Source organism: Haliotis asinina, chromosome 12 (genome assembly GCF_037392515.1).
Source record: "Haliotis asinina isolate JCU_RB_2024 chromosome 12, JCU_Hal_asi_v2, whole genome shotgun sequence".
NCBI lineage: Eukaryota > Metazoa > Mollusca > Gastropoda > Lepetellida > Haliotidae > Haliotis > Haliotis asinina.
This window is the reverse complement of record NC_090291.1, coordinates 17,553,953-17,570,913: the sequence shown is the minus strand read 5'-3', so window position 1 is coordinate 17,570,913 and position 16,961 is coordinate 17,553,953. Positions and strand designations below refer to the sequence as shown.

At 39.6% G+C, this 16,961-nt stretch overlaps 1 protein-coding gene across 1 annotated transcript; it reads right to left on the bottom strand.

The window, feature by feature from the left end:
- Positions 1 to 8,974: 8,974 nt before the first annotated feature.
- LOC137258321 (tubulin alpha-1A chain-like) lies at positions 8,975 to 11,339 on the bottom strand. The gene is made up of 3 exons (XM_067795956.1): positions 11,042 to 11,339; positions 10,656 to 10,878; positions 8,975 to 10,220 (listed from the first exon to the last, which is right to left on the bottom strand). The coding sequence occupies exons 1-3, from the start codon at positions 11,042 to 11,044 to the stop codon at positions 9,091 to 9,093; spliced, it is 1,356 nt and encodes a 451-aa protein (XP_067652057.1). The 5' UTR covers positions 11,045 to 11,339; the 3' UTR covers positions 8,975 to 9,090.
- Between the last annotated feature and the right edge of the window lie 5,622 nt (positions 11,340 to 16,961).

Here is a 16,961-nt window from a genome sequence, read left to right as displayed (position 1 = left end):
CTTGTTCCAAGATATTCCGGCGCTATTACGCAGTGTTTATTCGGGGCCAAACACGAGGTTGGAAAACCTTAAGGACCTTAAGAAATCAATTATCATCCGCCCAACCTCTTCCATTTAACGGAATTGCAATATTTCGAATAATACAGGGGATATCATAGCATCAAATAATCTCAAAAGCCATATTGGAGTACATTACTTTAAACAATGCTATGAATAGGTTGATCAATACCGTTTTGAGCTTGAACTGCAATAACGCTTAAAGCTTGCGTCCATAGTATCTTGATGCTAAAACAGAGCTACAAATATAGCCTTGTGTAACTTGTACTCCGTTCTGATAAAAAATGATGTTTAGTGTATTCATTTTCGTTTTCACAGTAATGTGTACACAGCAATTCTACGTAAACGTCACAGTAGTATATGTTAAATTGTTCAATTACGATAAGATATTGCCCTCATTTTTCGTGTTACCTTGCCGAGTGTATTCACATGTGGCGAGTGGACAGTGTCCACTACCAAAATAGTGGAACGTTTTAGCCAGCAGCCATGTTTGTGCTGTTGCACATATAGAGTTACACTGCATCATGCATCGCATTTAGCAATATTCCAGCAATGTGACAGCGGGGGACACCAGAAATGGCTTCACATATTGCATTCATTTGGAGAATCGAACGCGGGTCTTCCGCGTGACAAGCGAACGCTTTAACCACTAGTCCCACCGGGACGTACATGAATGTCAGTCAGTTCCGTATTATAAACCGGTGTACCCCAGCAATGCCCCATGTGCTGGAAAACGCTATAAGAATCTGTACCGATAAGGTGCAGATATAGAAGTTCATCATGCAATGCCACTAAAACAGTATTTCTTATTATATGCTTAAATATCCCGACACCATTCGTCTACTTACAGAAGCGCATGTAAAAGGATCAAGTCGACTAAATGGTGGCCATTGCTCGGTCTCTCTCAGTATCATAATTTTGTTCGTCGAAAAGGTAGTTAATTGTGTGTTGAACATAATTTTCCCTAAATGTGTTATTTAACCCTACATAACAGCTTACAGTTCCAAAACTTCCACACATTTTCATTGTGTAATATATTTTGATGCGCTGTGTAACAGCGAATATGTTGAACGTGACGTTGAGCTCGATGCGAAGTCATCTTACTGGAATATGATAATATCATACTGTGACACTGTTTGCAATGCATCCCTTTTCGCCTTCGATGATTATCAGAAGTAGAATGCAGACTCGTTATAATTAGACCCCAGAAATATATTTGCTGACACGCAATATCTTGTTCATGTACGTACAACATTACTTACATATTACCTTTGTTGGAGAAATACAGGCTAAAATTGTCCAAATTGAAACTTTGAAACTGTTTGAATACTTCTATAATGCATCAAGTGCTGTATTTCTACGTTTTCATGTCCATGGACATCCTTTCGTATAATTATATACAACTTAGTCGGTAAAACATGTCGATCCCTATACCATCTATAGTATTAAACTGTGGTAGAACCAAGTGCATACAGTATGTTTCTTTAAAGTGGGAGAGTGAGTGAGTTACAATTAGTCATAAAGACCTGTCATCGAAGGACAGTCAAACAGACTTGAATATCACAATATCAAGAAATACAAGTACCATATATCTCGAAAATAGACTTCAAATTAGGACAACACAATATAAAACGACTGTTGATCGTCAACAACTGAAAGTAGACTACCACTCTATGAACCATGGGACTGGATCTTGAAAGTGTTGTCAGAAGGGAAAAGGGTCGCCCCTGGTTTGAAGTTGCAATATCTGACTCGGTGATATCAAGACCTACTCAGGTCCTACTCACTGTTCATTTGGTGCTACCGATGTGTATGTCTACACTGCAGTTGAAGCCCCAGTAATAATACAACTGCGTACAGGTCGTCGTCAGGAAAACACACCTACATCAGACTAGTCATATCTCCAGGTTTCATTTCTCGCCCACCGTTTCTTTTGTCCAAGTTGCATTTGTCGTTACGCAAAAGGCACTCTGTGAAAACACTGTGGACAAAGGGGCGACACAAAGTGTATAGATAGTCTGTGGTTCTGCATTGGCCGTCGTTCGTAAAATCGACTAGGACGAAAGTTAAAGTGAAAAGAAACTGGTTATCTGACGGGATCATTGTGATTCTCAGTACCGTAACTCTAAAGAGCATAGCTACCGGTCCTTCAAACCAAACACAATGTTGATATACAGACTGCGTGATTTCTGAGTCATGTGAGTGAGTGAAAGAGTTACAGTTTACAGCCACATCGGCAATATTTCAGCCATATCGTGACTACAGAGGTGTTACATTAGCAATAAATAATATACATCTGGCAACTGAAATCAGTAAAACAACCAGAATATCACAATTTGGGGTATTACAGCCAGAACTTAAAATTATGTGATGGTTTGGTACAACACAACAGAAAATACGAGCTCTAGATCGCCAACAACTGAAGTAAGATCACTATACTATGAACCATGGTTACTTACAGTACCTTTTCTACCTTTATGGAGCCTAGCTGGATTTACGTCACCGTCAGAGCACAGACAAAATATTAAATATATTCCTTTCAGACGTATTCCTGAAAGATTTCACGTGAGAGATTTTTATCGGCACTCACTCACTTCATACATATAAGTGTGTGTGAGAGAGAGAGTGCGTGCATGCCTGCATTTTTACACTGATTTATCACTCGGTTACAACGTGTCTTTTATCTCATGCTACTATATAGTGTCTTGCGATAACTATATGTACAACAATGCATCAGCAATATTACAACCATATAGGGATGAATACAAGGTAATCAATTTAATTACCTGTCGACAAAGGATAGTAAAACTAACTAGACTATCACAGATATGTATACTTTAAAACTAGCACTGTAATCTAAAATACTTTAACTAAAGAGGATGATACAATTTAAAACAGGCTATAGATCGCCAACAACCGAAGGTAGATCACTAGGGACCATGGGGATTTACATTACTTTGGCTACCTGCATGCACCACTGCTGGATTTACACCATCCCTTTAGCCTCTGGCGATGGTTGGACATGTTAAACCAAACATACAAACATACAACATTTTACAAATCTGGTAAGTTTAAATCTACTTTTGGAAGTTTTGGGACTTACATATTCTCTCAGGAGGACAATCATTTTACGATACGTTGACCCCCTTCGAGGATACAGCCATTAACAACATTAGTTACTAATCTAAACTACCAAAAATGAAATGTGTATCTATTTACAAATCATGTAACAAATCTAATTATTTTTAAAATGCAATAATTAAATGAGAAATAACTGAATTTAAAATATCATTCATAGTTCGGAGTTGGAAATATGTATCCCTTGTGATGGAAAATTCAACACAGTCAAGCAAGATATGCTTGACCGGGACTATTTCATCACAAGGGATACGAAACAGAGGATCCTAACCTTTCAATGGGCATTCCCGAGTATATCTTGTGTCGCCAATACGACATGACCTCTTTAAATCTGGACTGACAACTCAAGTAGGTGTAACCGATATTGGGTTTTATTTCAGGTAATTTATTGATGCCTACCTGGGTGTCCCATTTCTTCTGCATTAGATCACGGATGTAGGTTCTAATGCTAGCTTTGCAATCAGCGTATGGAATACGAAGTAGTGTTACAGATTTTGTGAGTGCTGGTCAGCCATTGTGTTCCCAAAAATGCCAACGTGGCTGGGTAATCAGCAAAAGACGATGTCGCATTGGCCAGGACAAAGATCATCATAAAGTTCAATCATTTCTACTAAAAGCGAATGATTACAAGAAAAAGAAACTTTTTTAATAGGCAAGAAAGCGAGTCAGAAAAGATTATATACTGGGTGCTTTTAATATATTTGACAGCTGTTAATATGGCGTTTGCTTCTGCTGTAAAAATAGAACTGTTGTATGGTAAACGAGAAGAGGTTGTTCTGGATTCAGTGACAATAGCACAAGCCACCGCGCCACAATCCTTGGACCCATCTGTAATGTATGTATTATATTTATCATTTTGTATATTTGTGCCATTCTCCAATTACCAATGATATTTACAATTTCATTTCTTCATGACCGATATCTATAATCTTTCCTTTTAAAAAACATATCCGTTGTTCTAATTATGCATTGATACCTGAAAGTTCTGATTAATTTTCTTCTTCGTGTTTTTAATATCCTTTCAATTTCTGATATTATAAAAACTCCCATAGTTTTAAATCGGTAGTTACATTAAACACCGGCCTATTTCAAAATATCCTATGTCTCTGTATTTCTTACACAATATGTGTTTACCAATCTATTTTGCCACATCGTATTTACTAATTTCACAGGATCTCGATTATGTAGAACTATGCTCAGAATATCAATCACTGGATTGTTTGGTCCAAACTCAATTATTTACAGGCCACCGTTATAAGTTGGAATATTGCTGAGTGCGGCATGTAACCTGTTTCAATCTAAGTTTTTCTTAGATCCAAGAAAACCATGTTTTAAGTCTTGTATTTCATTGTGAGATCAAGCAGATGACTTGTCATTCCATTCTAATATGTTTGACATGAATGGGTAGCAGCAGAAATGACGTGATTTGATATGAAAAGGGAACATAAATTATCATGAAAACCTACTTTTATGTTGCAGCTCAAACAGAAGTATGCCTACATTTGAGCATTGACTATCAACCCCAGCAGTAAACATTGTGTATTCATACACTCCTGTTTAATATACAGGCCTTCTTCGATTTTATTCTCGGTCTAGCGCTTGCACTCGATTGACTGTGCGAAATAAAACTAGAGGCGTTCAGATAGCGATAGTGTTATCAACCGTAAAACTATTTCAATACACTTGCAATGTTTGCATTAATCCCATTCAAAGAGCGAATGCATTGCGTTACGTTTACGCCTGGTTACCTGTTGTTGTGAAATAGAAATGTGTCTCCATTCTGTCTGGGTGGTACATTAAATCTAGCCAGGAGAGATCGTTGATAGTTGTCGGAGTCACTTTAGCCGTGTTACATCAGAGTATGGCCAAAGCTGTTATACAGAAAACTTGTACATAAATGTTTAAATCAAAAGTTTCGTGCCAAACAATACCAAATTTTGATATCATTACATTCAGATCTCGCAGACTTGCTTTGTTCATCTTGAATACGTATCTTAAAGGGAAAGGTACTTATTTCACAAAATAAACACTGTGTTTGTCCCGATATTTCAGATTACTTGGAATGTCTCGGTTCATTATGAATATTGCAATTACAAGCAATACAGCAGTCAGTGGGGTTAGTGTTAAGTCGCTTTTAGAAATATCCGAGCAATGTCGCGGTGGGGGACGCCAGAAATGGATTTAACTCTTCAGCGGGCCGAGCGAACGCTGTAACCACTGAACTACCCCAACGCTATAGATACCAAAGAGGACATGGAGGGTGTTTATATATAGTCGAATAATTTGCAAACATCTTATTTCGAATATGCCGTAAAATACGATTATATCGATGAAGAGAGTCGAGTGTTTTAAGTTCGTTATAATCGTTGTTCGTTATTTGCTTTTCGGCTGACAGATGCAACAAGCAAGTCGGGATTATGTCTGCCAGTTCCTTTTAAACAAAGTTTGATTACTGTATCACGATACTCTGTTTTAAAGTCTCTATGTCTGATACGGTCAGCAGATCAAAATATTACTCTGCATCATATTACACCACACAGAATGTACAGTGACTGACTGTAGTTGTACACCACTTTTAGCAATATTACGGCGGGGAACCCCAGAAATGGAGTTTTCAAAGTCTACCCATGTGTGGAATCGAACCCGAACTTTTAGCAATAATACGGGGAACACCAGAAATGGGCTTTTCAAAGCGTACCCATGTGTGGAATCGAACCCGAACTTTTAGCAATATTATTTCAGGGAACACCAGAAATGGGCTTTTCAAAGCGTACCCATGTGTGGAATCGAACCCGAACTTTTAGCAATATTATGGCGGGGAACACCAGAAATGGGCTTTTCAAATCCTACCCATGTGTGGAATCGAACCCGAACTTTTAGCAATATTATGGCGGGGAACACCAGAAATGGATTTTTCAAAGCCTACCCATGTGTGGAATCGAACCCGAACTTTTAGCAATAATACGGGGAACACCAGAAATGGGCTTTTCAAAGCGTACCCATGTGTGGAATCGAACCCGAACTTTTAGCAATATTACTTCAGGGAACACCAGAAATGGGCTTTTCAAAGCGTATCCATGAGTGGAATCGAACCCGAACTTTTAGCAATATTATGGCGGGGAACACCAGAAATGGGCTTTTCAAAGCGTACCCATGTGTGGAATCGAACCCGAACTTTTAGCAATATTACTTCAGGGAACACCAGAAATGTTTTTTTCAAAGACTACCCATGAGTGGAATCGAACCCGAACTTTTAGCAATATTATGGCGGGGAACACCAGAAATGGGCTTTTCAAAGCCTACCCATGTATGGAATCGAACCAGGGTCTACAGCGTGAGGACTAGAGCTTTAAAAGTAAAGCAAGAAGAAGTGAGTGTGTCGTTGTGCCTTTCTTATCAATATTAAGGTAAAATTTACCAGGACGCCATACATTTATAGAAGCCGCTCTCCAATGTGTATGGCGACCCATTAAACTACAGAAGGAAAGACTCGACACGTTGGCAATATAATCCTGTGGGTCAGGTATATCTGTCTGCAAAACCAGCGATGTTCATGTGTCTTAGTAATACAGACACTTCAACCGAGGTTACAATAAACATTTGTACAACATCATACACCCGTAAAACTGTGATCAGCGAAGAACAACGACAAATAATACACTGAAATTTCCAATTCATCGGCATAAAAGAACCTTACTTGATTTCCAAAGTGGCACGTTGTGCATAACATGTAATGCAACGGCCTACGTAGGGACAGTTATGTGAGACATTTAGCTCTTTAGAAACGCCGTCTATCACATGTATTCAGTTACATGAAATGGGTATAGTGTTATGTTCATTGCTCTTCCATACTTGACTATTTGCAGTTCTCAGTGATACATTCTTGAACACTTCTGGTTAGGAGTGAGTGGGTATAGTTTTACGAACTTTGTGGCAACACAAGAAATAAGCTTCATACACTTGAACACGGATCTTTGACGTGACAGATGCTTCAACCACGAGACTACCCCACCGACCGTCGGAACTATAGTCATCCGGGTTCAGGATGATAAGATTGTGTGCTTTGAGCATAATTATTTATTTTAACTAATTACCTAATTTTGTGTCTTAATCATTTAGATTGCTATCCGGTATGAGAGACCTTGTATTAACGCCGTTTTGTACAGCATTTCACTGAATCATCCCAGATAATTCATGTCATGGATGTCACCGGTGAAATCCCTGAGCACGGGAAGCTGCTGTCAAATCACGAATTAAAATCCGGACGAATTCGAAACTTCAACCTTGTTCTTCTGGCATGCCCAGGATCTGATGGTGACCATACAAGTCGAGGATTATGATATAAAGATGACTAGGAGCATTCATATATAACTCAGCTTCTAAAATGCTTATCAAAGACTTATTACTTTAGTTGTGCATTTTTTATCTCCTGGTCGGCTCTGTTTCAGATTTAGACCAATGGGTAGAATGATGACGAGAAAACATTTGTAAAGATTTGTTTGATGTGCATGCATACTGCTTCTACCTACATCAAGAATATGGTGTTGAATATGACATTCAATAACACTCTTTGTCATCAGATTCGTGAAAATCCGGATTAGAACTGATTTTTGGTAATCCAGACTCGTCGTAAGAGGCAACCAACGGGATCGAGTGGTTAGGCTCACTGACCTGGTCGACACATGTCACCGTATCCCAGTTACATGCTGGTGTACGCTACGTCGATGCTACGTCGATGCTACGTCGATGCATGCTACGTCGATGCCCATGCTGTTGACCACTAGATTCTCCGGTCTAGACTCGATTATGTACAGACCGCCGTCATACAGCTTGAATATTGCTGAGTGTGGTATAAAACTAAACTCACTCACACTCATTCGCAAATATTACCGCCATTCCATGACGCTTTAACTGCGACAAAACGCACATCTTCATGTTAAGAATACAAAACCTGCAACGCTAACACTAAAAATGATGACAAAGAATGCTGTCGGATCTTACCACAAGCAGATCAAGTCTAACCCGGATCTTCTCTGGTGATATTTGCGAGTTAATCCGTCGTATGAAAAGACATCACTATTTTTCAAAATATCCCCTCAGTGACATGAATATTGGAGCAATGAGTCCCTAGTATGGTGATCTACCTTCAGTTGTTGGTGACATATAGCCGTATTTATATTGTATTGTCCAAATAGTGATAATAGTTTTAACTTTCCACACTAGTTTTAAATTGTAACTGTGATATTCTAGTTGTTTACAGTCCTTTGACGACAGTCTTTTATACTGAATGCACATTTCATTTTAATATCAAACATGTTCTTGTCACGATATGACTGAAATATTGCCGATGTCACGTTCACTCACTCACTCACTCACTCACTCACTCAATCACTCACTCACTCTGAGCAATGATATGTTCAAATCTTGTCCAGGATTAAATGTTTATTGTTCACCATGATATAAGGGTTAAACAAGATCCTTGAACATATTCGGTTCAGGAAGTCGATTTATCTGTGTTAGCTTAAATCTATCCACCAAAGTGACGGCAAATATGCAACGTAAGTTAATTACGCATACATATTATACAGGGAAATGGGCTGCGGGATAGCCCAGTGGTTAAAGCATCCCTTCGTCAGAAATCGGGCTCGAATCCACACATGGGTGCAATAGATGAAGCCCAGGGTTGGTGTACCCCACCATGATATTGCTGGAATATTGCTAAAGGTGGCGTAAAATCATACTCACTCACCTTTCCAGAAAAAAACAATGAATTACAAAGTTTAATGGTGGTAAGTTTATTGAACAGTGTTTCTTTAGTTTAGATTCACTTGAAAGAAAAGACCTTTAACAATGGCACAAAATCAAATTGCTTTAACGTTCTGCAGTGAAAGTCATTTAATACTCCTCTCCCTCTTCCTCGCCTTCTCCCTCAACAGAGTCCACTCCGACCTCTTCGTAGTCCTTCTCCAGAGCAGCCAAGTCCTCACGGGCCTCGGAGAACTCGCCCTCCTCCATGCCTTCACCCACGTACCAGTGGACGAAGGCACGCTTGGCGTACATCAGATCGAACTTGTGGTCAAGACGCGCCCAAGCCTCTGCGATGGCAGTGGTGTTGCTCAACATGCACACAGCTCTCTGAACCTTGGCCAGGTCACCACCGGGAACAACAGTGGGTGGCTGGTAGTTGATGCCGACCTTGAAACCAGTGGGACACCAGTCGACGAACTGGATGGTTCTCTTGGTCTTGATGGTAGCGATGGCAGCGTTGACGTCCTTGGGGACGACATCACCACGGTACAGCATGCAGCAGGCCATGTACTTGCCGTGACGGGGATCACACTTCACCATCTGGTTGGCAGGTTCGAAGGTGGCATTGGTGATTTCAGCCACCGTCAGTTGCTCGTGGTAGGCCTTCTCTGCAGAGATGACAGGGGAGTAGGTAGCCAGAGGGAAATGGATACGTGGGTAGGGCACCAAGTTGGTCTGGAACTCCGTCAGATCCACGTTCAGAGCACCGTCAAAGCGGAGGGAGGCAGTGATGGAGCTGACGATCTGACCAATCAGACGGTTCAAGTTGGTGTAAGTCGGACGCTCGATGTCGAGGTTACGACGGCAGATGTCGTAGATGGCCTCGTTGTCCACCATGAAGGCGCAGTCCGAGTGCTCCAGAGTGGTATGGGTGGTCAGGATGGAGTTGTAAGGCTCGACCACAGCAGTGGAGACCTGGGGAGCAGGGTAGATGGCAAACTCCAACTTGGACTTCTTGCCATAGTCAACACTCAGACGCTCCATCAAGAGAGAGGTGAAACCAGACCCAGTGCCACCACCGAAGCTGTGGAAGATGAGGAATCCCTGGAGTCCTGTGCATTGGTCAGCCAGTTTCCTGAGTCGGTCAAGGACGAGGTCAACGATCTCCTTTCCGATGGTGTAGTGACCACGGGCGTAGTTGTTGGCAGCGTCCTCCTTACCAGTGATTAGCTGTTCTGGGTGGAACAGCTGACGGTAGGTGCCGGTACGGACCTCGTCTGTAAGAAGGCAAGGATGACGTTAAAACTTTGATAAAGAAAACATCATGTGGCGTGTATCTAAACACTCGCCTGCAGAAGTGATTTTAAGATATATTTTTCACAAGGAATTAAACAGAGTGGACTCTTATTCATTTGACATCACAGGCAAACTTCACATGACCTTAACTCTGCTCTCACGTAGCTACTGTCGTTTGGATGAGAACAAGTGACTTTTAAACAGAATTGACTGATTTGTATTTGAACTAAACGTTAATTTTTAATTGCATCTACAGCCTATAAGTAGAAAATAAAGGTAGCATTATTTTTTTCGCAACGCAACCTGAGCTGTTTATTCGACTTACTTTTTCGGACAGGTTAAGCTGATTCGCGTGAAAGAATTAAAAGGACCATTTTCGATGTAAATAGTGAATTATGTCCAGTGAAAGTTCTTACCAATAACAGTTGGTTCGAGATCAACGAAGACAGCCCTGGGCACGTGTTTTCCTGCGCCAGTCTCACTGAAGAAGGTGTTGAAGGAATCGTCACCACCCCCAATGGTCTTGTCAGAAGGCATCTGGCCATCAGGCTGGATACCGTGCTCCAAACAGTACAACTCCCAGCAAGCATTGCCCATCTGGGCACCGGCTTGACCAACGTGGATGGACACACATTCCCTCTGAAGACCAAAATACATTCATGACCTAACCTAGTTTGTACACGGCGGAGATATTAAGATACAAATAACCGTAATCGATTAAAAACACACAATACGCCCTCAATGTGTTTATATTACTGCGATGTTACAATATTTTGCTGTGACCGATGAAAAGTCAACTTACCATGATGGCTTAGTATTCTGGTGATACTGCACTCTCAAAGACGGTTACGAGTCTGGGGAGAGGAGACGAATGGGTGTGACGATAAACATCAACCTTACATATAGTGTGTCGTTGCCAGTCATGTGACAACAGATACTCGCACACTATTGGTTGCTAGTGACGCTGATCTGATACACATATCACAAATAAAGATTTCAGAGCTTCTGAAAGAGTTTATGCATCGGTTTAAAACGTCTTATTCAAAATTCAGGTGAAATATACACGCATGCTAGTTACACAACAATGTGTGCATTGATAACAGGAGCGTGTTGCTAGCCATGGCACAACAACGAATTGGAAACACACATATCAATAGGTCATGTCAAAGTGACCCGACACCAATAAATGAAACCTCGTTTAAGAAATTCAAAGACTTTTGATATGCTGTTCCCACTTTTATTGCCGCGTTATGACTCCACATAGACACATTTGTTTTGAAGAATGTAATATATGTATGGTGATTTTATAGTATGAAACAGTTCTATACAAAGGTAGATTGCGATAACCGTGCTCCAATGCACGTAATTTGATTGAAATATGTTTCATTCATTCACGAAAAGGATTTCACACAAATTATCCAACTTTGAAAAGCTCTCTTCCAATATTTACACAATTATCTTTCAACAACATACACACGTGACTGACATGGGCTAAGATATGTAAAAGAGAAGTTAACAGAGAAAACGTTTTGTTTGAGAGGTATAAAATATGTACACATTTGGAAACATTCTGATTTTCAGTGAGTGGGAGAGAGACCTGCACTGTCATCTAAGATAAGATTAGTATCATTCAGTGTTCTTTTTAACACTATTTTCTAGTTACTTTAACAGTTTATGTCTTGGACAATATATGATGGACATTCAAAGAAGTAATAAAAAACATTCTCAAATCCATGACCACATCGACATGATGGGTAAATGCACGTATTCATTGCATTCCATTTCATTACCCGATCATTAATTCGCCGGTAACAGTACGCAATATCTACACTGGCGTAATAGGCCAAGAACAATGCAGAACAATTTTTCTAATAACATCCAATATGTTTGACGTCTTATAATCTGCCTCCTCCTGAAAAATATGTTGTATAGATCACTGTAAATATTGTCAACGTTCATATACATTTTGGTGAATGCATACCTGTGACAGTGCTGATAGTTGATTGAGTTCAAATTCGCTTTGACTACAATCTGGAGTTAAGTTTCGTATGCCCAAAATATGTCAAGCTGCATGTTGTTGGTCGAAATAAGAATTACTGGCAAACACGGATAAGCTGAGCACCGACCTGACAATTGACCTGTATTAGCATTTATGAGTGCCTCCCACTGGTTCTTGTGAGCAAAGGGAACACAGGTTGTCCGCGATCAAGCGTGACCACGTGAGATTCTTATGAGCAAGGCGTGTACAGCTAAATCTTGATCGTCATGCATTGCATCTGCTCTAGCCTACATCTACTCTCCCATTCACAAACCAAATGGGCTTGTTAACTGCCTTGTACCACCCACTTATCGTAGGCGGTCTACTGCGCAAGTTCAAATTATCCTTGTTTGCCAGTAATTTGCCTGATTCGAAGTATATGTGGTCACAGAGAGTTCACGATTCCCACAAAGTGACGTAAATGTTCAAGATTATTCACAAGCGTGATGAATAATATATTGGTTGTGTTAATTGTGATGAGTCTTTGATCATTAGATAATTTATTGGGTATTTTGTCAACATTGTCCTCAGTGGTGAACTTTGAATATCATTCTGAAATCAGAATCTGACTTCATCTTTTAAATACCGTTGCTCATCCTGAGCATCACCATCCACTAAAGACACTATGTCTAAATGGATGGTTTTGGAGTTACTATACTTTTTAGCATCCCATCTCATTAATATCATGTTTCATATGGTTGCCCTGTTGTGTCAACTTCTATGTGTTGGTTCAGGCTTAAATACGCCATAGTCACTGCAAGCTGTGGGCTGACATTTACATCTCGCGAAACCGCACCAGGTCCCGTGCCACAATGCGAGAGTAGTGCTAAGGTTACCGTAGCTGCCGTACTTTAACATTCACTTGTGGTGGTCGTACAGCTGTGACAGCTTTGAGGAACGGGACACGGGTTAACTTGGTCATCTGTTCTCTGACCCGTATTTTGTGACCGTGGATTGCAAGGGTCCAATAATTTAGCTTAGATAATGTGTTTCGGCCTTCATACAGATACACTGATTATTCTAATTGTGTTATATTGAATAAATATGTTTTACAGTGTTTAAATTATTTAGAGTGACGTATCGCGACAGGTATATATCATCTATAAGGTTTGAATTACACCACCAGCTGATTATATTTAATATGCAAATAGAGGTAGTTACAAAAGCAGATTATATTTTTCAAAGCAAAAGGGCAGCTTTAATAACTAAATATTAACACATCATATTATAAACATCAGGGGTCATGTGAGAAGGAAATATCAGCATTCGTTGGTGTCACATTAATTTCAGACTCGCTGTGCGCGTGCGCAGGGCGTGTAAAAATATCTACTGGTCAAGTTCCGCTTTGGTCGTACGTTTACTGATAGTGTAAACACACCGTAAAGAAAACGAAAAATCAAATCAAATACATAGTTTTATGTCTGTTACAAATTATTTTATACCGGTATGCACAAAAGACCGGGAGCAGTGAAATAAATAGTTCTTGTATAAACACATCTCACCACCACCGTTCTTCCCGCACATCCCCTTCTCACTACTATCAAAAGACACAGTTCTGTGCAACTAAAATAGGACATCAATACCTTAAAAGCATAGGTAAATCAATATATTTAGTCAGCCATGAAGAGTTGTCACTCGTAAATAATTATTATTTAATCATTTTGTTTTGAGTGTATTTACACTATCGGTAAGCATACGACCAAACCGGAATTTGACCAGTAAATATTTTTACTCGCTGAGCACATGCGCACAGCGAGTCTGAAATTAATGTGAAACCAACGAATGAATCATATTACAAACATCAGGGGTTATGTGAGAAGGAAACATCAGCATGAATCACGGGAATAAGAGAAGCTTGTGATTAACAATGCCGAACGTTACAGCAAAGGTAATAACTAAATATTCATAAGGTCATGGTCTAGCTACAGTTCATTGATGATTGATCATGAATTCGTCTGGAACTTATGTCACATTCGAACATTCGAATACAACCTACATGGTCCCTAGTATGGGGATCTCTAGTAAGCTATTGGTGACCTAAAGCCTAGTTGTTGTGTTGCATTGTCCTGTTTTGTAATAATGTTTAATGCTTACATGCTACATGGTCCCTAGTATGGGGATCTCTAGTAAGCTATTGGTGACCTAAAGCCTAGTTGTTGTGTTGCATTGTCCTGTTTTGTAATAATGTTTAATGCTTACATGCTACATGGTCCCTAGTATGGGGATCTCTAGTAAGCTATTGGTGACCTAAAGCCTAGTTGTTGTGTTGCATTGTCCTGTTTTGTAATAATGTTTAATGCTTACATGCTACATGGTCCCTAGTATAGGGATCTCTAGTAAGCTATTGGTGACCTAAAGCCTAGTTGTTGTGTTGCATTGTCCTGTTTTGTAATAATGTTTAATGCTTACATGCTACATGGTCCCTAATATGGGGATCTCTAGTAAGCTATTGGTGACCTAAAGCCTAGTTGTTGTGTTGCATTGTCCTGTTTTGTAATAATGTTTAATGCTTACATGCTACATGGTCCCTAGTATAGGGATCTCTAGTAAGCTATTGGTGACCTAAAGCCTAGTTGTTGTGTTGCATTGTCCTGTTTTGTAATAATGTTTAATGCTTACATGCTACATGGTCCCTAGTATGGGGATCTCTAGTAAGCTATTGGTGACCTAAAGCCTAGTTGTTGTGTTGCATTGTCCTGTTTTGTAATAATGTTTAATGCTTACATGCTACATGGTCCCTAGTATGGGGATCTCTAGTAAGCTATTGGTGACCTAAAGCCTAGTTGTTGTGTTGCATTGTCCTGTTTTGTAATAATGTTTAATGCTTACATGCTACATGGTCCCTAGTATAGGAATCTCTAGTAAGCTATTGGTGACCTAAAGCCTAGTTGTTGTGTTGCATTGTCCTGTTTTGTAATAATGTTTAATGCTTACATGCTACATGGTCCCTAGTATGGGGATCTCTAGTAAGCTATTGGTGACCTAAAGCCTAGTTGTTGTGTTGCATTGTCCTGTTTTGTAATAATGTTTAATGCTTACATGCTACATGGTCCCTAGTATAGGGATCTCTAGTAAGCTATTGGTGACCTAAAGCCTAGTTGTTGTGTTGCATTGTCCTGTTTTGTAATAATGTTTAATGCTTACATGCTACATGGTCCCTAGTATGGGGATCTCTAGTAAGCTATTGGTGACCTAAAGCCTAGTTGTTGTGTTGCATTGTCCTGTTTTGTAATAATGTTTAATGCTTACATGCTACATGGTCCCTAGTATAGGAATCTCTAGTAAGCTATTGGTGACCTAAAGCCTAGTTGTTGTGTTGCATTGTCCTGTTTTGTAATAATGTTTAATGCTTACATGCTACATGGTCCCTAGTATGGGGATCTCTAGTAAGCTATTGGTGACCTAAAGCCTAGTTGTTGTGTTGCATTGTCCTGTTTTGTAATAATGTTTAATGCTTACATGCTACGTGTAACGTCCTATCTGTAATAACCTAATTGTTTTACTCTCCGAAATAATTTTATGCCTCATTTAAGTATACAGTGTATATTGCTACAATCGCGATATGGCTGCAGTATTGCCGATGTGACTTCAAATCTTAACTCATTCTCTCCAGTACAACTTAAAGTCAGAAAGAGAATTCTATATTGACAAAAATAAACAGTTTGCAGTTCAATTTTGGTTCACAAAGACGTGAAAACAAACCGTAGAATTGGTCTTCAGCAAACCGTGTTTGTGGTCTGCCTCGCTGACTTTGCTGGTATGTCATCGTATCCAACTGCATAAATCAATGCTCATGTTATTGATCACGGGGCTGCTTACATATCGACATGTACTTTAGTTTTGACCAATAAAGCAGTAATGATCCCGAGGCTTTGCTTGTTTAATGAACAACTTCAGTCCTTTTATCTGAAATGTTATCGGCTGTATTAGATGTGCCCTAATACTTGCATATCACTTTTATTTCGGTAGAAAAATTGATTCAGTGAGTGACGTGTGATAGGTATATGTCCATCGATATCTTTAATTAGGATTGCTCAAGATAGCCCCACTATCCCAATAAGTTTCTCAAAGGTATAATTAATCCTTTCTGTATAATGTTTTGGGGAGATTTGTTCATCGGAACGTGTTTGAATACCACTCCCCTCATATTTCACTGCCTCATCAACTACAAGTGCAGTGCACATACATCGGCGCTTCATTGCCCACCACGTGTTAGTGTAAGTGATGAATATGTTTACATGCAACTTCTGGACATTGTAATGCATACGAGGCCTCAATTTTCAATCAGGATCAACGGATTCTGTAACTGATAGTGACACCACTATCAAATACCTGAAAATGGTTTACCAAGTTGTTAGCTGAAGAATCAAATTGAAGCAGAAAGCACGTAAGAAAGAAATAACAGTATAAGAAGCAAAATACACGCCCGGTACATACAGCACAAAGAGATCCCAGGTTTCGTCGACAAATTAATAGGGTAATATAGAATTGTTTACAAAAATTAATTCTAAAGCCGTGAAACGGGCTGAGATATATGAATGAGATGTAAAATAGTTGTGGTAGCATGGTTCCGAGTTTGTAGATATTAATTAAAAGAGAATATGTTTTAGGTGCAGCAAATGATTAGTCCTTCTTCAGTATTGTTTTAACAATGCGACCAAGGCATTTCAGTATCGTAAATATT